The sequence below is a fragment of the Puma concolor genome, chromosome C2 (genome assembly GCF_028749965.1).
Source record: "Puma concolor isolate L17-30 chromosome C2, mPumCon1.1.hap2, whole genome shotgun sequence".
NCBI classification, from domain to species: domain Eukaryota; kingdom Metazoa; phylum Chordata; class Mammalia; order Carnivora; family Felidae; genus Puma; species Puma concolor.
This window is the reverse complement of record NC_141675.1, coordinates 141,879,814-141,904,835: the sequence shown is the minus strand read 5'-3', so window position 1 is coordinate 141,904,835 and position 25,022 is coordinate 141,879,814. Positions and strand designations below refer to the sequence as shown.

General features: G+C 42.6%; 1 protein-coding gene across 7 annotated transcripts in view; it reads left to right on the top strand.

Annotated features, from left to right (window-relative positions):
• APP (amyloid beta precursor protein) overlaps positions 1-25,022 on the top strand; it is a 271,815-nt gene that overhangs the window by 62,064 nt on the left and 184,729 nt on the right. For all 7 annotated transcript variants that reach the window (XM_086675790.1, XM_086675789.1, XM_086675788.1 and 4 more), the window contains exons 2-3: positions 214-381; positions 23,255-23,384. In XM_086675790.1, coding sequence (XP_086531916.1) covers positions 214-381; positions 23,255-23,384 — 298 coding nt within the window. The remainder of the gene's footprint in view (positions 1-213; positions 382-23,254; positions 23,385-25,022) is intronic.

The window sequence follows — 25,022 nt, the reverse complement described above, 5'->3', positions numbered from 1 at the left end:
ATATTGTAGGTGGCTGGAGATAAAGGTAACACACGTTCTACTTCACTCAAAGGAACGTTGAAGGCAAGGCTAATCCCTGCTTGGAGGAATCTCCGAAAGCGAGAATAAACTATTTTTGGTGCCGCTCTGTGTCATGTTCCTCTTTACCACCCTTCCCCAACCCCATCCGCGGAGCTGTGGATTTGGATAACTAACCTAAACTTCTTTTTTTAGGTGCCCACTGACGGCAATGCTGGCTTGCTTGCGGAACCCCAGGTTGCCATGTTCTGTGGCAAGCTGAACATGCACATGAACGTGCAGAATGGGAAGTGGGAGTCCGATCCATCGGGGACCAAAACGTGCATCGGCACCAAGGAAGACATCTTGCAGTATTGCCAAGAAGTAAGTCCCTTCTGACAGCCAGCGATTCTTGTGGGATCACACGCGTTCGGTGTTTTTTTTTTTACTTTAACTTCTTAAAAATTTATGTTTTGTCTCTTGTGGTAACGATCTTGGTTCCTAATGATCCACTATACTATTTTTTTTAAGTTAATTTATTTTGAGAGAAAGAGACTGAAAGAGCGAGTGGGGGAGGAGCAGGGAGAGAGGGAGACAGAGGATCCCAAGCAGGCTCCGTGTTGTCAGCACAAAGCCCAATGCGGGGCTCCAACACATGAACCCTGGGATCATGTCCTGCGCTAAAAACAAGAGTTGGGTGCTTAACCAACTGAGCCACCCAGGCGCCCCTCACTATGCTAATATATTTACTTGCTTTGCCATATATAATATGTATAAATTTAAAAAAAAATTAGGATGTCAGGGGTGCCTGGGTGGCTCAGTCGGTTGGGTGTCCGACTTCGGCTCAGGTCATGATCTCCTGGTTTTTGAGTTCGAGCCCCACGTCGGGCTCTGTGCTGACAGCGCCGAGCCTGGAGCCTGCTTCTGATTCTGTGTCTCCCTCTTTCTCTGCCCTTCCCCCACTCGCTCCCTCTCTCTCTCTCAAAAATAAATAAACATTAAAAAAATTTTTTTAAATTATGATATCATATTACAACCATCAATAAACCAACTGAGCAAAGTTTAAGATATCTTGGCACTCCATTTATCTTTAGAATGTATCTCATTATGACTTTACAGATTTACAGATAATGTTGTGGTTTTTTTTTTAAAGTTTATTTATTTATTTTTGAGAATGAAAGAGAGAGAGCTTGAGGGAATGGCAGGGAGAGAGAGAGACAGAGAATCCCAAGCAGACTCCACACTGTCACCACAGAGCCCGATGTGGGGCTCCAACTCATGAACCATGAGATCATGACCTGAGCTGAAATCAAGAGCTGGTCACTTAACCAGCTGAGCCACCCAGGCGCCCCAAGATAATGTATTTAAAAGTTGGTAGAATTAATTTTCCCTATTTATGTTACCCGTTTGGTATATTTTACTTCTGTTTATCTTCAATTTTAGTTTTTCCCTCCTTATTAATTTTATGTCTTGAAAACATGAAACATTCACATTGCTAAAACTTAGAAACTCTTAAAAAGTTGCCCTTGTCCTCTGTTGATAAACATTTTCATTGTTCCTGATTTATCCTTATAACAAAGAAGGATATATGGTTTTCCTTCTTTTTCTTATAAAAACGGTGCTTTCAAGAAGCATTCATAAAGATTTTCATCCTTTTTGTAATTTTTCTAGTTTGCTTTCTATAATTGTATAGGGTATTCTTTCCTTATTAATTCAGTTTAAAATAACTGGAGTCTGGGGGTGCCTGGGTGGCTCAGTCAGTTAAACGTCCGACTTAAGCTCAGGTCATGATCCCGCAGTTCATGGGTTTGAGCCCTGCATCGGGTTCTGTGCTGACAGCCTAGAGCCTGGAGCCTGCTTCTGATTCTGTGTCTCCCTCTCTCTCTGCCCCTCCCCCGCTCACAATCTGTCTCTCTCTCTCTCTCTCTCTCAAAAATAAATAAACATAAAAAAAAATTAAAAAACTGGAGTCCAAGACATTTTATCCCACGCTTCCAGACAATTACCTATTCTAGGTTATGTGGCTGTTTGTGTTTTAAGAACATTTAAAGGAATTAGTCTTATGCCTCTTGGCAACACTTCCTTATCCTTCATAGAAACAGCAGATAACCTGGCAACATTTTCTTTGTTGTATTCTTTTATGTACTAGAAAATTTCCTTTAGTCTTTTTGGATCCAAAATGAGTATTTAATGAAGTATGTGTACGTGTGTGTGTGTATTGTTAATAATATTTGTATTAAAATATGTAATTTTTTACATATATACACAATTTTTTTGGTAGCACTCCAAGGAAGGACAGTCTCTAAATATTAACTCTTCTGTTTTGAGAAGCAAAACTGCATCCATATCATCACAATATATTACATATCAAGTCATTTGTATCTTGAAGAAGTATGAACCATGCTGTAAAAGGATAATTCTTCTAATTTAAGTAAAAGTCACTAATATTTAAGTCTATTATATTCCTTATTAGAAGCATTTATTAAGGGACACCTGGGTGGCTCAGTCGGCTCAGGCCTTGATTTCACGGTTCATGAGTTCAAGCCTGGCGTTGGGCTCTGTGCTGACAGCTCAGATTCTGGAGCTTGCTTCAGATTCTGTGTCTCCCTCTCTCTCTGCCCCTCCTCTGCTCTCTCTCTCTCTCTCTCTCTCAAAAATAAATAAATGTTAAAAAACTTTTTTTTAATTAAAAAAAAAGCATTTATTAAATAGGGATTGATAAGAAATTAACTTTTGCCTGGATATGGCATTTCTAAAATACACATTTTGGAAAAATAATATTCATATTCTATGAAAGAGTTCCTCTTTGCATTTTAAAAAGTCATCCTCTTGCTTTATCACTCTGGCCCTACATCTAGATTCTGGGTTCCCTGCTGGAGCCTCTGTGCTGTTAAGTAAGTATGCTCTAGTTCAGTTTTGTAATGAGTTATGAGTTGGATAAGTTGGAACTCTGTGCATGCTTATAGGTTTTTCATATCATTTCACTTCTCTTGATACACATAGAGATTATGCATTCGGAATGTTAGATTAAAATTTTTTTTTAAAGGCTAGAACTCAGAGTCTGTTAATGATGTTGACCACATCATCTTTTTCGGTTGAATGGCTAATTGATGACGTGTCATAGTTTGCGTCTAAAGTTTTCCTCCGTTACTGCCACTTCTGAGTAATCACATGCTTTTGCATTTGTATGATGACCCTATAAAACTTACTTTTCACGACCCTGAGAACAACCCTTATTCGCTCCCACACCACTTAGCGATCCCACTAATGTCTAGCTTCACTTCTTGTCTTAGTCTGTTTTTTGTTCCAGGGCTAAGCCACAGGGTAGTTCTTCTGGGTCCCAGACTTCTGGGTCCCAGATTGTTGTGGCTATGGGACTGGAGAGTAAGTGAGCTTCTTGGTTGTTTCTCGTTTGTCTCGCAATTCTGGTATGATTTGCCTGTCTCACCTCACTACCCACAGAGGTCTTCTAAAATGATGTGCGCAGGCCAGAGACTTAAGGTGGTTTAAACAGACATTAGTCCATAGAAGTACGAAAGGGCCAGAACCTTGGACTTGTGAGCCTCTTAATGAATTGGTTTTTCTCCATAACAGCAGGAAGTCATTGGAAGTATTTATTTATTTTTAAAGAAGGGGAAGGACTGTAGATTTGCATTTCAAAAAGTCATGCTTTGTCACTCTGACCCTATATCTAGATTCTCAGTTCCCCACTAGATGCTGTTCAGTAAGGTAACCACTAGCCACATGTGGCCGTTGAGCATTCCCAGTGTGGCTAGTCCAAACTAATGTGTTCTGGAAGTGTAAGATAAATACTGTATTTTAAAGATTTACATGAAAAAAGAATATAAAATGCCACATTAATTTCATATCCATTTCATATTGAAATATTTTGTATATACTGACTTAAACATCATGTGTATGTTTTTAAATTGTAAATGCTATGTTATTAAAATGAATTTCACCTGTTAGTTTTACTTTTTAATGTGGCTACCAGGGAATTTAAAATTACATAGAAGTATATTTCCATTATATTTCCATTGAACTGTGTGGCCGTCCCCGCTGCCTCATGCCGATAGTGAGTCTGGGCTTAAAGGGTCTCAAATCCCATCATCTGCAAGTGGGAGAGGGAAGCAGAGGTGAGGTGTCCCCCCCAGACCTTCCACCAGAACCTTACTGGTGATTGGGAATCAGGGAGGAAGGCTTGTTTGGGGGGCATTTTTAATACATCTTTCATTAGAAATATATGAATACCTTTTGAGGGTCCAATGGTCTCTCGCTCCCTCAAACATGTATCTCTGGGAGCTTAAGGAGGTTGTGATACGTGGAACACATGACTTGTTCTTAAAGGGGGATCTAGAGTGGGGCGCCTGGGTGGCTCAGTCGGTTAAGCGTCCGACTTTGGCTCAGGTCAGGATCTCACATTTTGTGAGCTCAAGCCCCATGTCAGGCTTTGTGCTGACAGCTTGGAGCCTACAGCCTGCAGCCTGCTTCGGATTCTGTGTCTTCCTCTCTCTCTGCCCCTTTCCACTTGCGCTCTCTCTCTCTCTCTCTCTCTCTCTCTCGCTGTCTCTCAAAAATAAATAAACATTTAAATATTTTTTTTAAAAGGGGGATCTAGGGAGAGAGAAAGGCTTGTGGAATACTTTTAGCAACTTAGAAACCGACAATGTTGATGATGCTAATACCAGCTAACTTTTACTGAGCATCAACAAGGTGCTAAGCTACCTTGCTAAGTGCTTGCTCTCGTTTTACCCTTATGATGCCTCTGGGGAAGAATCTGGAGAAGAATCTTGCTAAATTGCACCATTTAAGGAGAACAAGTGAAAGAACGCCATCCAGCCATCCATCCGTGGAGGAGGAGCAGTGGCCAGAGACCTAGGAACAGAACTAGGAGCTGTCATGTGCAGGAAGTCAGGCCAGGTTAATTTCTACATGAAGGAAATGATAAGTCCAAGTGTGATGTGGACCAAAAGGGCTGAAGTATAAGTTTTGACAGTGCAAAAGCTTGGCTCTTGCAAAATGAACACACATCAAACATTTTATTCAGTTCATTAATGAATGAGGTGACCTGGAAGATGCTAAAACTGGTTCAGATTGACCAGAAGAGATTTAAATTCCTTTCCCCACAGAGTTCATGTGCAGGGCTACGAAAGGGACCCATCTGACTGGCATTGCATGGGACAGGAAACATTTGCACTGCTATCCGATGTCTACATCATCTACCCTTACAGAGCTGTAAAATAGCCCAGTCAGTAGCAGCCGCAAGTTACTCGGAAGATACACCCTGTAGAATCAGATCTTTTCCCCTCCTGCCCCGGCTCTCAAAAACCACACCTGCATGTCACTGCTGAGACACCCAGGAATCTCTCTTGCCCATCTCTCTTTTTTTTAAAGTTTTTTTTTTTTTTTTTTAACGTTTATTTGTTTTTGAGAGACAGAGACAGAGAGTGAGTGGGGGGCGGGGGTGGCAGAGAGAGAGGGAGACACAAAATCCGAAGCAGGCTCCAGGCTCTGAGCTGTCAGCCCACGAAACCGTGAGATCATGACCTGAACCGAAGTAGGACACTTAACCAACTGAGCCACCCAGTCACCCTTTCTCATGCCCATTTCCAAGTCACAGGTGTTGTTTCGTAATAAAACAGTCTTGTAATTGGCATACAGGTCATTGTTGATCTTTATGATAACAATTTCAGTGGAAGAGCCTGGGACAGGTCAGTTTGCAAGAAGTTACAGGAAGAATAACATGAATGGATGGTGAGGACATCTGTGAACTCTTTGAGGAAAGACCTAGAGGCAGAGAGCTTGAGGGCAATTCAAGGAAAAGAGAAAAGGCTTTGTTTTTTGTTGTGTCTTTGGTGTTTTCTTAAAGGGAATTAACTTAAAAGCCAAGAGAAGCCTAAGCTAAACTTAGGGGGGAGGGTAGATGTCCACTAAAAGAAAACTAGGCTCAGGTATCTATAGGAATCAAGTAGGGATGAGATCCAGAGGATAAGGCGGAGTCTTAGAAGAAAGAAAAGATGGGAAAATTGTAAGGGTGGGTTAATTAGGCAGTTTCTGTTGCCAGGTGACAGAAACCCACTAAACATTTTACACATGGAGAATATTTTGGTTGGACCAAAAAAGCAGGACCTACCTGTGTGTCAGTTACCGTATCTACGAGGACTCAGTGCTTATAGACTGGGACTGGTCCACCTTGGCCTTGAAGGCATGTGGCCTGTTTGACATCCCAACCAGATGGAATGGAGAGAGGGGCTTTTGCCAGAAAAAGGGTGAAGAGTGAGTGGCATGGGGATGAAATAGAAGAATGGCCATAGTCCCAACATAATGGACTTAGAAAGATGCAGTGCATTAGACAAGTTATAGGCTTGGAGAGTAGGCAGCTGAGAGAATTCATAGTGTATCACGACTGTAACTGGCTTTTGAGAAACTGTGGGAGGTTAGAGAGATGGTCAGTCAGAACTTTTAAATAGTGTTTGACGTTTTCTTATTGAGTGGTGCATCCTGAAGTATCCGGAATATTCCTTATTGATGTTTTAAGGTCTTCCTGCCACTTCTCGCTTTGTAGGTGTTCTGATAGTTTTCTTTTATAATTTGAAGTAAAGAATAGTTTTCTTTTGTAAGATTGAATTTTTTCCATATTGTTGGAAGATAGTTCTTTTCCTTTATTCCTTTGACTCCCATGTTTTTGTTTTAGGCAGTATTGAATGTTTTGTTTTTTTTTTTTCTTGCTAGGAACGCCAAGAGAAATAATATTCACAATTTTATTCTATCTCCTCAATTTTTCTGTCTCCTCACAGGGTTTATAAGTTACAGTAATTTATTATTTTCAAAGTTGTAATACTACAGTCCGTTTCATTGCCATAATAATCACAGTGGCAGGTTCTTTTTTTTAATTTTTTTAATTTTTTTTAACGTTTATTTATTTTTGAGACAGAGAGAGACAGAGCATGAACAGGGGAGGGGCAGAGAGAGAGGGAGACACAGAATCCGAAACAGGCTCCAGGCTCTGAGCTGTCAGCACAGAGCCCGACGCGGGGCTCGAACTCACAAACCGCAAGATCATGACCTGAGCCGAAGTCGGACGCTTAACCGACCGAGCCACCCAGGCGCCCCAGCAGGTTCTGACTTTAACTGGGTTCATTGTTGATAACGAATCCTTCCACCAAAGTATCTCTATTCCTATATTATTATTTTTGTTGGATGACCATTATCTTGGTTATTTCTAACTGCTTATTGAACAATGGCTTAGTTTAGAGTTAGAAATGGCATATTTGTTCAGCATCACGAAGATATTTATCCACTGTATTCTGGCATCTATCATTGTCCAAATGCCTTTTTTTAAAACATAAGCAGAAACCAATACTATTAGTTACGTTTACAGTGCTACTCATTTCCTGATTATTTTTCTCCTGATAGCGATGAATAATTTTTTTCTTTATGTTCTCAGTCCCTCTTGTGACCAAAACACAGATGTTTTAGAGACAGCTGGCTGAGTCGGAGAGGCAGCTGTTAGCCGTCTGTGGTCCGATGACAAGACGAAACCTACTGAACTCATGACCATGACCTCGTTTTGACCTTTTGCTAACCAATTTAACTCACTTGTTAAACTTATTCTTCCAACGGGTTGCGTGTATAGCTGCACAGTGTATGTGTTGATGCTTTGTTTAATGTGACGTGTCAAATAGTATTATTTCTTTTTTATTAAAAAAAAATTTTTTTTTAATGTTTATTTATTTTTGAGAGAGAGAGAGAGAGAGAGAGAGAGAGAGAGAGACCGAGCACGAGCGGGGGAGGATCAGAGAGAGAGGGAGACACAGAATCCGAAACAGGCTCCAGGCTCTGAGCTGTCGACACAGAGCCCGACGCGGGGCTCGAGCCCATGATCCGCGAGATCATGACCTGAGCCGAAGCTGGACGCTCGACCGACTGAGCCACCCAGGCGCACCCAAATAGTATTATTTCGATGGTGAATTATCTAGTCCATGTCCTTCGTATTCTCATGTTCCTCTCAATTTGCGTTCCCTGCTCTTGGTTGTTTTGTTATCAATATTGTCATTTTTGCCTCCTGATTTCTTCAGCAATATCCTTGTTCAAGAGCAAGATTAGGCACATAAAGTAAAAGTTGAGTCTTTTATTTTTGTACCTGGTTAAAACCCCTTATGCAGTTTGATTGGGAAGATAGTTTGAAACTTGGGGTTTAAATTGAGTGTTTGTTTCATCTGTGTTTTATCCCAAATCATCCATTCTTGGTACCCATAAATGCCCTGTTTTCTCTAATCATAATAGTTACCCTTCAAATCTTTGCATTTCTTTACTTCCTTTTTGTTTGTTTGTCTTATTAACACGGTCAGTACTATTTGAGGATTTTCTTTCATTTCTTCATCAAATATGTATTGAGGACTGCAATGCACTGAATGTTTATGTCCTCCCCCCCCCCCCCCCCAATTTCATATGTTGAAGCCCTAACATCCAAGGTGATGGTATTTGGAGGTAGGGCCTTTGGAAGCTAATTAGGGCTAGATGAGGTCGTGAGGGTGGGGCCTCATGATGGGATCAGCGTCCATTGACGCAGAGACAACAGAGTGGTACTATTTACCACTGTGCACGCAAGGCCTGGTTCATCCTTGCAGCCTTCCTTGCAGTAGTCTGGCCGGCAGCACCCTGTGGAGAATTGCCCAGTTAACCCACAGAATAGTGAGGAATTCTGAATGATTACGTGGTAGCTAGCTAGCCTCCCGGCTGCCTTCCAGCGGAACTTGCACTCACTTCTGTGCCTAGTCTTTTCCTACACTCTGCGGGGCTGACACCCGCAACCAGGAGGACATCACAGGAATGATGGCGTGTGACTTTTGAGGGTTGGTCGCGAAGACCCGTGACTTCCACCTTACATACTTGCTACAGTAAAGCCAGCTGCCGTATCGTGGGCATGTGACTTGGGCGTGAGTGGTTATCTAGTCGTAAGCGTGGGGCGGGGTGAGCTTAGGGTCCCCCGACTCTGCCGCCTTCCCGGCACCCCTCAGGCAGCACCGTGGAGATGTACGTGTGGTGAGGAACTCAAGCCTGCTGCCCACAGCCGGCACTGGCTTGTCAGGCACAAAAATGGACCTCCTGGAGGTGTTTCCCGTAGCCAAGTGGAGCCTTCGTGTGACCATGGCCAACATCTTAACAGCGCCCTCATAAACGTCCATATCACTCCCCGATTCCAGACCCACAGAAACGGTGCGAGCTAAGAAATGCTTATTGTTTGAAGCTACCGTGTTTTGGGCTGGTTCGTCCGCAAGGGTTGCTGACCACAACAGATACTCGCTCAATTATTACTTTCCTCTGTGGTCCTGTGGTGGAAAGCAGGACCTTTCCTCTGTTCTCTGCTAGACACAGAAAGTGCCACCATCACGGAAACAACTTGAAACTAACTGTATGAATTATTCATCATCTAACAGCCTAAAGTGGCCACTTGCCTTAATGAACTGTTACATTACCCCAACCGTTAGATTGTTCTAAGGAACTAGGAGTCTTATAAATAGAGCAGACATAGGATCATACTCCCCTTGAAATATACAGCGAAGCCTACAACAACTATTGCAATTTTTAGATTTTATTGTCCTGTTTTTCTTTTGAATGAAGTAAGATTAAAACAACAACAACAACAACAACAACAACAACAACATTGTTTTACTTAAACCAAAGGCTTCAGGATGGGAGAATAAAAAATTGGAAGTGTAGGGGCGCCTGGGTGGCGCCGTCGGTTAAGCGGCTGACTTCAGCCAGGTCACGATCTCGCGGTCCGTGAGTTCGAGCCCCGCGTCAGGCTCTGGGCTGATAGCTCGGAGCCTGGAGCCTGTTTCCGATTCTGTGTCTCCCTCTCTCTCTGCCCCTTCCCCGTTCATGCTCTGTCTCTCTCTGTCCCAAAAATAAATAAACGTTGAAAAAAAAAAATTTAAAAAAAAAAAAAAAAATTGGAAGTGTAGGGGCACCTGGGTGGCTCAGTCGGTTAAGCATCTCCGACTTCAGCTCAGTTCATGATCTCACGGTTTGTGGGTTCAAGCCCCGTGTCGGGCTCTGTGCTGACAGCTCGGAGCCTGGAGCCTGCTTCGGATTGTGTCTCCTTCTCTCTCTGCCCCTCCCCCACTTGCGCTCTGTCTCTCAAAAATAAATCAATGTATAAATTTTTTTTTTTAATTGCAAGTGTAATAAAGAATCTCGTTCCTTCCCAAAGTTAATTCAGGCAAATTCAGCCAATATTTACGGAGTGCTGTTCAGGGTCGGATTTTGTGTCATGTGTGGCTGAGAGGCGAGACACCATGCTTGGCTCAAGTCGCTCATAAATATACAACTGGATAAATTGAGAATTCAGAAAATTGGCAAGTAGAAGGTTTTGATTCGAAATCTGGGGATCTCAGGTCTAATTCTGGAAATAAGAGCTGTGGGGTTGTTTTTCAGCATGAGTGTTCTTCGGTCAACATGCTTTTAGAAAACTTGGCCATGGGGCGCCTGGGTGGCTCAGTCAGTTAAGCGTCTGACTTCGACTCAGGTCACGATCTCACGGTCCATGAGTTCGAGCCCCGCGTCGGGCTCTGGGCTGACAGCTCGGAGCCTGGAGCCTGCTTCCGATTCTGTGTCTCCCTCTCTCTCTGCCTCTCCCCCGTTCATGCTCTGTCTCCAAAATAAATAAACATTAAAAAAAAAAAGAAAGAAAACTTGGTCTGTATCCGAGGGTAGGTTGGATTAGGAACAGAAGGGGATTCAGATGTTCCAGAGGTCAGCGTGAAAAGATAAAGTCCTGGTGTGGAGAAGATCATACAATAAGGGAGCCCTAGGGGTCAAGTGCCGGGAAAGGGGAACATGGGCTTCACCGGACAGACCTTTCAAATCCAGCCTTTGCTCTCTCTTGGACACCTGAACAGTCCAGGAAAAGCTGCCTAACCAGTCTTAGAGCGTGTCCTCGCTGTGTGATAGGAACCTACAAGTGTGGGCTGTTCAAGTTAAATACCATCTGTTAAATGAGAGATTATACAAGCCCCACCATTATTACTCCTTTTTTAAGGGGAGAAATGAAAACATAGGCCCTGCTGTCCTCTGAATCCCTGCCAGTCAGAGCACCTTTTGTAAGGTAGGCCTGAGAGCAGGGGGTTGACTCACCTGGGGAGCAGGTCTCTGGAGGGGGGGGGGGGTCTGGAACAGGTTCAGCCTCCAGCAGGGGCAGAGATTCCCCGCTGGGAAAGTCAGGTGAATATGGCTGTGCTTGTAATCTCTTCAGTTCAATTATGGGTTATCCTCTCTTTTTCCTAAGTGTTAACCACAGCTAACAACATGTGTTCCCTGTTTTGTTTTGTTTTTTTTAAATTTTCTTTCTCTAAACGAACAGCTGTTTTGTCTGCAAATTAACAGGATCACCAAACAAAACAAAGTCTGCCTGTTTGATAAGTTGAACAAAACCATTTCCCTTGCCGGGCTTCCTTCTATAAAACGTGTCCCCATACGTGGGTTTCCCAGGCAAGAATTATTCTTCACCCTTCATTCTGCAATAGCGTGGAATTAAAATTAAGTTAAACACACAAGCATCACATGTGATTCTTTTTTTTTTTTTTAATTTTTTTTTTCCACGTTTTTATTTATTTTTGGGACAGAGAGAGACAGAGCATGAATGGGGGAGGGGCAGAGAGAGAGGGAGACACAGAATCGGAAACAGGCTCCAGGCTCTGAGCCATCAGCCCAGAGCCCGACGCGGGGCTCGAACTCACGGACCGTGAGTTCGTGACCTGGCTGAAGTCGGACGCTTAACCGACTGCGCCACCCAGGCGCCCCTCACATGTGATTCTTTTAATCTGACCAGGTTTGAGGACGTGCTGCATACACAGTGAAGTGGTAAAGCTGTGGCAGGTTCTTGGCCGTTATTATTATTTTGCTTTGTGCTCCATCCACCCCTGTAAACTTAAAATGGATCCACAAATTACAGGCGCAGATGCTTTGTGGTTTCAGGATTTGAAAGATCCAAAAATTCATGTGAGGTCGGACAGTTTTCTAATAGAGGCATCCGGGCCGCCTGTCTATGAGAACGGATATGTTTTATGCATTAATGGCTGTATACTTGTAAGGATTGTTTGCACAAACCATAGGGTTTAGAGCTAAATAAAAGAGATGCTACCAAGTTAGGATTTTTTTTTTTTAAACACATTTGTCATTTAATCAAATTAACGTTTGATTTAACTTTTGTCCTTGTTCTCACGTAGCACTTTCTTAAATGGGTAATTATTATACATTTGCAGGCATACTATGTAATTTTGTAGTATAATACTATATTCTGTAAGGTTATAGATAATACTGTGTACTTTTATGTACGTAGTAATACTATGGACTTGTGTATTTCATATGTAATTAATTGATATGCTGGCAGTCTTTTCCTGTAGTATATTTTTTTCTCTTTTCAGAGGTATAATCGTCAAATAAAGCTGTATAGTTTGGGTATTTTAAAAAATAGCCGTAAACTGACAAAGAATGAGAATCTAGGTTATATGCATACATATCTGATTATGTTTTCACAATCGTCTATTTTAGTAATTCTCCCTGCCCCATCTGTTCCTGCACTCAGCACTTCTGGAGTAAGACTTGTTCCTTATGCATTGAACAAAAGTTCTTTGACAATATTTTCCAACCCTGAATATGAGTGTATGTATATAACAATGTATGTATGTCCAGTGTCGAAAGCAGACTTGGGCCAGATTATTGGGAAATAGGCTGGTGCCCTGCATTTTACGTCCCTGGCTTTTGCATAAGATCGTCGTTGTGAAAACCCAGCTCCACTCACACCTCCCATTGTTGCACTCATGTTTCGTCAGCTGTATGCTGCCCCTTAGCACCTTGTTACACCATAAGCAGAGACCGTGTTCGGTTTCCAGTTCTTTCTCAATTAAATTAGATCTTGTGTTCCCAATATCCCTAGCATTATTAAAAGAATTAGAGTGGAGAGCAGTTTTATAGGCTTTTTCTTTGTATTTCGGAAGACTTTAAAAGGAGAAATCAGTACATTTAATCCAGAGACAGAAATGTATTGTCTGGGACATACTTTGTTTTGGCTTACATACTGAAGCATAAAACTTATTTTAAACTTAGAATTAATGCACTCTGAGTGCTCAGAAATGGCACTGACTTCGGTAGTGGATGACTGGCTCCATCAGTTTGATCTGTGAAACGGAGCAGTTGCTGAGGACGGCAGACTCTCGGCTGCGCGTAAAACCTTTGCAATGACTCTGGCACATGGGAAATCATTACTGTGTTTTTCTTAGTCTCCTCTTGGATATGTTCTTTGAAAAGGAACTTGGTATGTAAAAGCTTTCACAGGAAAGTGTCTCCCGTTTACCTCCCTACCACTTTGCCATGGAGTTTCCGATTCTTTGTTTCTTTTTTTTTTAATAGAGTTTATTGTCAAACTGGTTTCCATACAACACTCAGCGTTCACCCCAACAAGCGCCCTCCTCCATGCCCATCACCCACTTTCCCCCGTCACCCACCCACCCACGCCCCCCTCAACCCTCAGTTTGTTCCCAGTCCTTAAGAGTCTCTTATGGTGTGCCTCCCTCTCTGTAACTTTTTTCCCCCTTCCTTCCCCTCCCTCCCCCATGGTCTCCTGTTAAGTCTCTCTAGATCCACATGTGAGTGAAAACATATGGTATCTGTCTTTCTCTGCCTGACTTATTTCACTTAGCATGATACCCTCCAGTTCCACCCACGTTGCTGCAAATGGCCAGATTTCAATCTTTCTCATTGCCAAGTAGTATTCCATTGTACATATAAACCACATCTTCTTTATCCATTTGTCAGTTGATGGACATTTAGGCTCTTTCCATAACTTGGCTACTGTTGAAAGCGCTGCTACAAACATTGGGGTGCATGTGCCCGTATGCATCAGCACTCCTGAGAGACTGTCTCCAAGTCTTTGTTTCATGGGTATACATGCCCACTGCATTCGTGCATATGCCGTTTGGATCTTTGTGTTTTCACTTGTAGATTTAGAAATTGGACTCTGTTTCCACTGGACTAGTTTTGTTGTTGTTGTTGTTTTACCTTTAACTCAAAATTTCAAGTGCATATAAAAGCAGAAAGAATGGTATACTGGATGCCCCAGGTGCCTGTCACTCAACTGCAGTAATGATAGAATCTAGTCACTCTGGTTTCTGGGGGAGTCTGGAATGCACGTGCTCTATCCTGCCTCCTTCAAGGTCTGCATTATGTTTGGCCAGCCCCTCGTGCAGATATGTGGCTTGTCCCCTTGGCAAAGCTGTAAATCGATTTAAGACAAACCAAAGCATCCTGTTACTTGTTGACTTCATACTTAATATATTTAAAACATAATTTTATTAAGTAATGTTACATACTTTCTAGCATTTTTTTTTTCCAAAAAGAAATATCTTTGGGAATTTGGTTATAAATTTATGTCAAAATTTAATAGGCTAGAAGAACAGTAGGCCATTTATGTTCAGAATTTGTAGCAGTTCTTTTTATTATGACCGTTAATTCTGTTTTCAGCTTTTCCCTAGCTGCATTTGATTTTGTGGTCTTGAATATCTTGATCACTTGGAATTTAGCTGTCTTGTCAATAGGCCTTTCGGCATTAATCATTTGTCCCGGGGGCCTGTTTGCAAAAGGGACTTGGAGAGTTCCCCTCTTTGCTTTAAATGTTGGAAATAGAAGAAAGTTCTGCAGGGCTTTGGTAACATATGTCAGATATATAACTATAAAATATATACATAAGATATATATGTAAATGATATATAATAATTTATATGACATATTATAATAAATAATATAAAGATACATGAAGTATTTTTATATATTGTATATGTAACAGCATGTTCTTGGCCTTCTTAAATATCATCAATGTCGGGGCATTCACTTTCCAATGTCCCCTCTCTATAAAGAGAGCTTTCCTACTATTCTTACTTTCTAATCTTATACTTTAATAAACTTTAAAAAATATATTATCAGTGTCTTTTCTCGCTTTATGTTCTTGACAACTGAAAAGTTATCTTTAGGGGCGCCTGGGTGGCTCAGTCGGTTGAGCATCTGACCTCGGCTCAGGTCATGATCTCGCTGTCCGAGAGTTCGAGTTCCGCGTTGGCCTCTGGGCAGACAGCTAAGAGCCTGGAGCTTATTTCAGATTCTGTGTCTCCCTCTCTCTCTGCCCCTCCCCCGCTCATGCGCGCGCGCACGCGTGCTCTCTCTCTCTCTCTCTGTCAAAAATAAATAAACATTAAAAAAATTTCTTTTACTTATCTTTGGATTAATATATTAATCATATCAATATTAATATTATTAATATGTTTCCAGTTTTGATAGAGAAAGAGAGACTTTAGGTTTTTTAAAATGTAGAATGAGAATGTTCTGATGGTGACCAGGTCTTAAGGTATTTTTCGATAATTAGGAAAAACACTTAGGCTACCATATCACGTTCTAACGTGGATCTAAGATTGTTTTTACTCTTCTCTTCTGGCTGTTGATTTTTTGAATTGCTTCAACTCTTTTTTTTTATTTTTTTATTAAATTTTTTTTAACGTTTATTTATTTTTGAGAGAGACAGACAGCACGAGTGGGGGAGGGGCAGAGAGAGAGGGAGACATAGAATCTGAAGCAGGTTCCAGGCTCTGAGCTGTCAGCACAGAACCCGATGTGGAGCTGGAACCCACAAACCGCAAGATCATGACCTGAGCCGAAGTCAGACGCTTAACCAACTGAGCCACGCAGGTGCCCCCTCAAGTCTCTTTAAAAAAATAATAATAATAATTTAGGTACTGATAACATATGCTTTTCAAAGATAAAACCTATTTCTATGGCCTGGAGAGTAGGCCGCTTTTCAGGTTCCTGGAACCAAAGTGTCTAAGTAAGAGCCTGACTTCTAATTCTTGCTGTGCATCTTCTCTCTCACTTTGTATTTATTAACATTAATGTACTGCCCCCTTTTTTTTAAGTTTATTTTTTTAATAATATATATATATTTTTTTGTTTATTTTTGAGACAGAGAGAGACAGAGCATGAACGCGGGAGGGTCAGAGAGAGAGGGAGACACAGAATCTGAAACAGGCTCCAGGCTCTGAGCTGTCAGCACAGAGCCCGACGCGGGCCTCGAACTCACGGACCGCGAGATCATGACCTGAGCCGAAGTCGGACGATTAACCGACTGAGCCACCCAGGCGCCTCAAGTTTATTTATTTTTGACAGAGACAGTGCAAGCATGAGCTGGAGAGGGGCAGAGAGGGAGGGAGACACAGAGTCGGAAGCAGGCTCCAGGCTCCAAGCTGTCAGCGCAGAGCCCGACACGGGGCTCGAACTCACGAACCGCGAGATCATGACCTGGGCTGAGGTCGGACGCTTAACCGACTGAGCCACCCACGCGCCCCACATACTGCCTCTTATCTGAGGCTGTTATTTACATAAGTTGTCACATCACACGTGGCAGAACAATATTGGAGGGCACGGAGATGCTTATTTTTCTCAAATGTTCATTGTCCAACTGTAATAGTATACTGATGAGATTATTTTAAGAGACACATTGCTAATACCTGATGGGAGTTTAAAATATCCTGAATTTCCCTATAATTCATGGATTTTGAACTTAAGCAGGGTTAATTATATATAATAGGTATAAGTAAATATCCATTAAGTACCTGTCAGGCACTTTCTGTGCTGTCCCAGTGTTGGCCAGAGTGAAGGGAACACAAAGATGAATCCTGTTGTCCCTGCCTTCGAGGAATGTGTATTCTCATAGGGCAGAAAGACCCATAAGTGTCACAGAAGGTAGAAAGTGGTAAGCGATCGGATGAAAATGGTCAGATAAAATGCTCTGGATTCAGAGATTGAAGGGATCAGGGAGGGTTTTGTGGGGTTTTTGTTTGTTTCTTTGTTTCTTGTTTTCTGTTTTTGGTGAACGAGCATTTGAGCTGGGCCTTTTCCTTGGGTGTGTTCAATTGGAAGGAAAATAAAGCCAGCAGAGGAGCTTATGTTTAAAAATGGGGGCTTGTAGGAGGGGCCCCTGGAGTTAGAGGTATGCCGTGCGTTCTTGGAGTTGTGGGTAACTGGCAGCCCCTGTCTGCCCCTCTGTCTTGTCCGTCTGTCTCTGCCTCGTGTGCCTGCCTTGCTCAGCTCTCTCCCTGCGCGCACATCTTCCTGCTTCAGCCCGCAGCCCGCTGCTGCTTCCAGATGCCTTATTCTTCTTCACTTGCAGGTCTTGAGATGTGCGCCGTCTCTGACGATGATTCATCTGGCCTGCCTGCCAGCCAGGAGTGGTCCCCTATGTAGCCAGACCTCATAGGTGTTCATTCAGAGCTCTGGAGGAAGAGAATACGATTTACAGTTTGCCTTCCTGGGATTCTCATTAGCTACAGGGACAGAGCCACAGAGTTACAACATGGCCACTAATGAGGACTCCTTCAGAAGGCTGCGGGCTGGAGCACCACAGAGAGCGGGAGGGGGTGGGCAGCCTCCCCAGAGCCTTAAACCAAAGGTAATGAACATGGAGAACCGGAGGGAGGCTACGGGGCGCCATATTGTGTTTCCTGCCTTGCCCTGGGAAGGCGGCATACGTATGTATTTAACACAAAGAAGAGGCACACTGTGATAAATACCATAAAGCATTCCTGAAGTGGGAGAGAGGGATTAACATTGCATTACACTGTGAGTGGGGGAAGTTTGTCGACGTGGGGGAACCCTAACAGACTTGGGGATCTGCAGTATGGTGAAAGGGTCTTATGTAGGAGTGTGTTTAGAGCATACTGTGTGTATTTGTACAGCGATTGTTCTGGGCAGCTGTCATTTAGGAAGATTTGGAGGCACGGAGAGCAGTTTCCTTTGCCAGTAACTGACACAGGTCTAGATTTGCTTCTGCTTTAAAAATTGATTAATGTAGCTCTGGTCACCTAAATGTTTTTATTAATCAAGAAAATTGTTGCTCCTATTTGGGAGCAACAGGAAGCATTTTAGAAAAGAAAGGGGCCAGGGCACCTGCTTAGTCGATTGAGCGTCCGACTCTTGATTTCGGTTCAGCTCATGATACCCAGGTCATGGGTCATCGAGCCCCACATCGAGCTCCACACTGACCAGGGAGCCTGCTTAAGATTCTCTCCTTCTCTCTCCCTCTCTGTCTCTCTCTCCCCACTCCCTCGCTCACACACACACACACACACACACACACACACACACACACACGCTCTCTCTAAAATAAGAAAAAAAAATTTTTTTAAAGAAATGAAGGGAGCTACATAAAAAGTTCATTTGCTAATCCTGCAGAAGCACATTAGTAATGCTTGTTGTGTTAGCACATGCAATGCATGTGTTGGAAACTTGCAGAGGAACTCAGATACCTTTATTTCTTTTATGTTAAGGTTTGAGATGCCACAAAGAAAATATAGAACATTGAACCGATGCTTATAATTAATTATGGTGTAAAGTCAGGGACTTAACTAGCCACGAACACATTTGTGAGTCTAATTACTTTAATTTTTATTCTTGCCTAACCCTGTGAGCTATGCTGGTTTTTTCAGTATAAAATGGTTATCTCTGGGCACCGGCTGGAGCTGCTTAATAAAAAACTAGGTGTCTAGTACTTGAATTTTTGGTCAGAAGCTGTTACATTTTTTTTCATTGTATTGTTTTGTTTTTGTTTTCTGAGTGGGGGCTTGTGCGGCATGTGGTAATTGCTTGGACTTCCTGGGGCTTTCTGTGTGCTTCCAAAGAAATTTTGTTACCTGTCTTGTTGATGTTTCTCCCTCTTTCAAAATAAACCTCCTGATTTTGGGGTGCGGGTTGGGGGGGGCTCTGACTCTTGATATTGGCTCAGGTTGTGATCTTGCGGTTGTGAGTTCAAGCCCTGCATTGGGCTCTGCAATGAGCATGGAGCCTGCTTGGGATTCTCTCTCTCTGTCTGTCTCTGTCTCTCTGTCTCTACCCCTCCGTCAATCGTTCTGTCTCTCTCTCTCAAGATAAATAAATAAACATTTACGAACAAAGCAATAACAAATAAATTAAATTAAATTAAATTAAATTAAATTAAATTAAATTAAATTAAGATAAAATAAGATAAAATAAAATAAAAACCTCTTGATTTCAGAACAGCAAATTTTTACTATTGGCAGATCCAAATTCGTAACTCCTTGTCTCTGAAAAATAGGTGATTCAGGTTGAACTTACTTCTGCAGACTGTGTGTGGAATTTATGCAGTTCAAGGTTTCTCATCTCGTCATCCGCTCGCATATTAACACGTTCATTGTCGGCATTCTGGAGGGAGAAGTTGAAGCACAGGAAGTAACACGTATGTCCTATGTTGCATGGTCGGAACTGGAAGTAAATTCTGTGTTTATCACTTTCTGAAGCTCTAGTGATCTTGGGGAGAAGCCTTGTCTTCGCTGATTTTATTTTGTCAGTATGCAACTCTGTCTGCTGGACAATTACCAACTGAGTAAGTTACTGCTCTGTTGCCCAGAGATTACTATTGTAAACTGAAGATGGTGTGCAGCATGATGAGAGAGTCTTCCTTTCCTCCTTATCAATTTGCACCCTGCAAATGTTTTGTCGTCGTTGTTGGTGGTGGTGGTGGTGGTTTGGAATTAAAAAGAAAACAATGTGACTTATCTGTGCCTGCCACAGACGGAACGCTCAGGAGAAAATTCTCAGCAGGGTAGTATTTCTGTGAAGTGGCCAGAAGCCCTTAAGAAAAATGTAGTAACTCACACTTTAAGGCGCATAAAATCATGTCCCTCAGGGCAAACTCTCTAGTGTCATAGAGTTTATGACTCATGAGTGCTGTACTTTTGTGACCTAATAAACAAGGAAGAGTGGTGGGAGAATTTACATTCCTGTACAAAGAGCCACTTTACCGTTCATTGTATGGAAGAAAGCCATGGGGATATTAAATTTTTAGTTGCATTTTCAGGTTGAGCATTATCTGTGACTGAAATGCATGCATCGAGATGTTAAGGTAGTTAAGAACAAAATAAAATAAAGGGAAGGTGGCTGTTTCCATTTGGAGCTGAATTACTGGCAGTGTTTTTGAAAGTAACTTTCTTGGTACCTACCCCCCAGGATTCTGAATCAGATCCCTTTTTTTGTGCGTGTTCTCATAGCACATACCTCTATCAGTGTGCCCCACACTACACAGATCAGTGCCTTATTGGGTTTTTTTTTTTTTTTAATGTTTATTTATTTTTGAGAGAGAAACATGAGTGTGAGTGGGAGAGGGGCAGAGAGAGAGGGAGATAATCCAAAGCAGGCTCCAGGCTCCGAGCTGTCAGAGCAGAGCCCGACCTGGGGCTTGAACCCACGAACTGTGAGATCATGACCTGAGCTGAAGTCGGACGCTGAACCGACAGAGCCACCCAGGCGCCCCTTTTTAATTGTTTAAAAAATACACTTTATATTTTAGAGTAGTTTCAGGTTCACGGCAAAATTGAGAAGGTGGCCCAGGGATTTCTTATGTGTCCCCTGTCCCCCCTCTTCATCATCCCATCATCCACACCCCCCCACCAGTGGTACATTTCTTCCAGTTGATGAATTTACCCTGACATCGTAATCAGCCAGAGCCCAGGGTTTACGTTAGGGTTAGCTCTTGGTCTTGTACATTCTATAGGTTTGGACAAATGTATTATGACACATACTCACTATAATAGTATCATATAGAATAATTTCATAGCCCTAAAAATCCGCCTTCCCTTTCCCTGACTCCTGGTTACCACTAATCTTTTTTGCTGTCTCCATGGCTTTGCCTTTTCCAGAATGTCTATAGTTGGAATCCTACAGTATGGAGCATTTTCAGATTGACTTCTTTTCCTTCGTAATATGCACTAAGGCTCCTCCAGGTCTTCTTGTGGCTTGGTAGTTCATTTCTGTTTGATGCTGGATAACGCGTTGTCTGGATGTACCACGGTTTTTTTAATCTGTTCTTGTTCCTTTACTTATTTATTTTTTGACTGATTTATCTCGGGGCTGGGACTAGAGTGCGGTGAGTGAAGCACTCAGGAACCAGATAATATTTTAACGCAGTATTTTAAAAATCAGAATTAATCCCAAAAGCCCACCGTGAACAAAATAACAAGTTCAAACGAAGATAGGATCATGGCAGGTTCTTTCCGAACGTCACTGACAATCAAAAGTGAAATTCCCCACACCCATAGCCCACGCTGCGGGTGTTATCTTCTTGCTTGGAAACCTGGTTCTCCCCCACAAGGATTGCTCCGCCTGGTAGAAGTTCTTCCCGCACAGCCCTCCTAGCGCTGTGCCTACAGGGGGGGATGGCCTCCTTCCTCTCCTTCCTCCTCGTTTTCACTTCTGAACCATGTTTCCCCTCTTCCCCGTGAACGCCCCCCTGCCCCACACATAAGGCGCATGCGTGCGACCTAGATTACCTTTCTGTTCTGTCTGTTGGAGTCCTCTGGATGCCTCAGTGGCATCCCCCGCCAGTCTTCGAAGGGTTTAGTTCTTGGCTTTCTGTCACCCAAACCACGTCAACCTCGACGGCCCTTCCGCGATTCCAGTGTCCCCAGTTCCTTGATCTTTCATTCTGCCAGTGATCTTGCCATCAGCCATTCCCTCCCATGGCCGGATTGTACTCTTTGAAATTACTCATAACGTCACTCCTCCAAAGTCGCAATTTCAACGCTCTGATGTTGCAAGTACCAATTCCAACCACCGCACTTGCTTCGGTACCTTTATGCCAAAATTCTGTAGCCCGCACCGGGACTCACTGATACTACAGCCTTTGGAGCAGGTATCGTAGCGGGATTCTCTCACAGAGAGTTGTGACCTGGAGGCTTGTCTTTCCAGGAAGCAACTTTATTCCTATCGGCATGGTTTAGTTGGGGTCGTACCCGAAGAACGGAGCCCCCCAAACGCCACGTGGTGTAGTTTCTTCTATATTTGTCTACTTCTTCGTCTCCCATATATGGTAACACACAAACATGTGGTCTGATTAAGTGATTTCGCGTTACAAGGTCATGAGGGATGTTGTCACTAAGCCTATAGCCGGGTTGCCTTGAGGTTGTTGTTTTTCCTTTTTTTCTTTTTTTTTCTTTTTTTCTTTCCTTAGGGAAGGAATCCTACCACAGTATCCCACCTTCATATTCCCAGTTTAGATTTCACAGCCCATCATTATAAGCATTCGTTTGCTGATCACCTCAGTTGTCTTAGGCTTTTCTCTCTTTATTGTCTTTAGGACATTAGCAACCCTGGAGAAGTACAAGATTCATGCAAGGGAAAGCCTATTTGGGAAATACATTTTTATGGGTTTTTTTTTTCTTTCAAGTCTCTACTTTTCAAGTCTCTACTCTATTCTAGTCTATTCTAGTCTTTTCAAGTCTCCACTCTATTATTAATAGAAGTGATCTGGTATTTCACACCTACAGTTGACCAAGTTTTCACATTTTATTCCAAGTGCTCAGGAAACACCATGATTACAGAGATCAGTGATCAAACCGAAGGGCTGTAGTTAGTTCTCAAGGGAAGAGATTCCTGAATGCGATTCTTTATCTAAATGACACCCATGATAACTGTTTGATTAATTATTTTTATATAAAATTACATTGAATAAAGAGAAGGGTTTTTATATGGAAAGCTTGCTATGTGTCAAATCCTGTATGTAAAATGTTTGCTTAATTAACAAAATAGGGGTGGGTTGAATTTAAGTAATGGTAATATTCCCAGAGGTATCTACTGTAACATTTTTTTTTTAATGTTTATTTTTGAGAGAGAGTGAGCAAGCCCAGAGGAGGGGCAGAGAGAGAAGGGGACAGAGGATTTGAAGCGGGCTGTGCACTGATAGCAGAGAGCCCAATGTGGGACTTGAACTCCAGAAGTGTGAGGTCATGACCTGAGCCGACGTCGGCCGCTCAACAGACTGAGCCACCCAGGCGCCCCTGTACTGTAACATTTATTTAGGGCATTACAGAATATCATTCTCATACCAGTGTATTTTGCATTAAATACCCTGTACTTATTAGAGGGTCCCCTTCTGTTTCTGTTTTATCTCCCCTGGAAAAAAAAAAAAAGTATCTTGAGCCCGAATGGGTACAGGAAGATTTTATAAAAGTCACCTCATTTGATATTTTGAATGAAACGATTAGGTTCTTGTCACTTACATCTTTTTCTCTACCCTGAATGTTCGAGGCTTGTGCGAACGCCGGAGATCGTGGTGCCTTCGAACAGCAACCATGGATCGGGTGTGTGCACAGTTTCACAGTTTGTCTGCTTCACAGTTTGTCCTTCTTGTGTGCTCCCCCAGGTCTACCCTGAACTGCAGATCACCAACGTGGTGGAAGCCAACCAACCAGTGACCATCCAGAACTGGTGCAAGAGGGGCCACAAGCAATGCAAGACCCACGCCCGCATTGTGATTCCCTACCGCTGCTTAGGTGAGCTGGCCAGCCGCGTAACTGACGCGGATTGTTTTGGACTTTGGGGGTGAAAAAGAAGGATGTTGTTTGTTTGTTTATTTTTTTTTTTTTAATTTTTTTTTCAACATTTATTTATTTTTGGGACAGAGAGAGACAGAGCATGAACGGGGGAGGGGCAGAGAGAGAGGGAGACACAGAATCGGAAACAGGCTCCAGGCTCTGAGCCATCCGCCCAGAGCCTGATGCGGGGCTCGAACTCACGGACCGCGAGATCGTGACCTGGCTGAAATCGGACACTTAACCGACTGCACCACCCAGGCACCCCTCTTTGTTTAATGTCTATTTTAGAGAGAGTGCATACACGCGCGCGCGCTCAATTTGGGGAGGGGCAGGGACAGAGAGGGAGGCATAAACTCCAAAGCGGGCTCTGGGTTCTCAGCTGTCAGCACAGAGCTCAATGTGGGTCTCGAACCCACAAACCAGGAGATCATGACCTGAGCCGAAGCCGGACACTTAACCAACTGAGCCACCCAGGCGCCCAAGAAGGATGTTTTAATTAAATCTAATACGCAGTTTCTTTCTGCCACTCTATATTGGACTGTATTTTAGACTATTAAGGTGTCAACACAGGAGCAGTATTTCCGAACTCCCTGCCTCAGAATGAATTTACCTAATATGTTTATTCAAATGACAAATTCTTGGACCGATTCCATAACTGCTGAATGAAAAGACCTGGGGGCGGGGCCCAGGAATTTTCATTTTACCAAATCCCATGGAGGTGATTCTCATGCACGCTAACTGTCTAGACTTGGAGAATTGGGGCCGTGTGTGTTTTGTCTCCTGACTCCATAGAAGAGAAAATGATACGCGAAGCTCCTCCATTCTGCTCATTTCTTAAAAACCTCTTTTCCTGAGACAACTTGATTATTCCTCCTGGCTGTAGTTGGGACAGTAGAGTTGGCGAACTCTTTTTTTCTGCTTCTATCAAACTGGAGGACCCAGTTAGATCACTAAGGTTTAACTGGGTGCTTCTCACACAAACCTCAAATTTTACTTCCCCCTTCTATTTTAAAAACTGAGCTGTTTAATGTGATGTCTGACTTTTTTCCTCTGGAAACACTGTCACACTCCATATTTAATCTGACTTGGTTATTAGTCTCTTCCTAGTTGATATTTTTATATAACCAGGCAATGTAGAAATCCGCAGTCTTTGGTCTGGTGGTTAACATGGTGGTTTATGCATGGTTATAAACAAGGACATAGAGGTCTATACAGGGAGACCTTGGACGAATACTGATATACATTCTAGCGACTTCTTGTAAAGACTAAAAGGGATTTTTTTTTTCACAAAGTCCCAACAGCAAACTTAGGATAAGTGCCGAAGATTCTGGAGATCTGTTTAATACTTCATCAAAAATGAATGTCATGAGAGCATACGTGCTGATTACTGTTCATGCTTGTGCATAATTTGAGACATTCATAGAAAAACACTGGCCATTGGAATGAAGTTTTCATTTGGTGGATTTACTGCTCACGATAGAATTGATGGACAGAGCGTGGAGAACCAGATTCTTAAACATTTGATGATTCAAGACTTCCCCTGTTCCTCCTTATTCTTTATTCTTAAATACTTTACAAGGGCTCTAACCCTTTTCT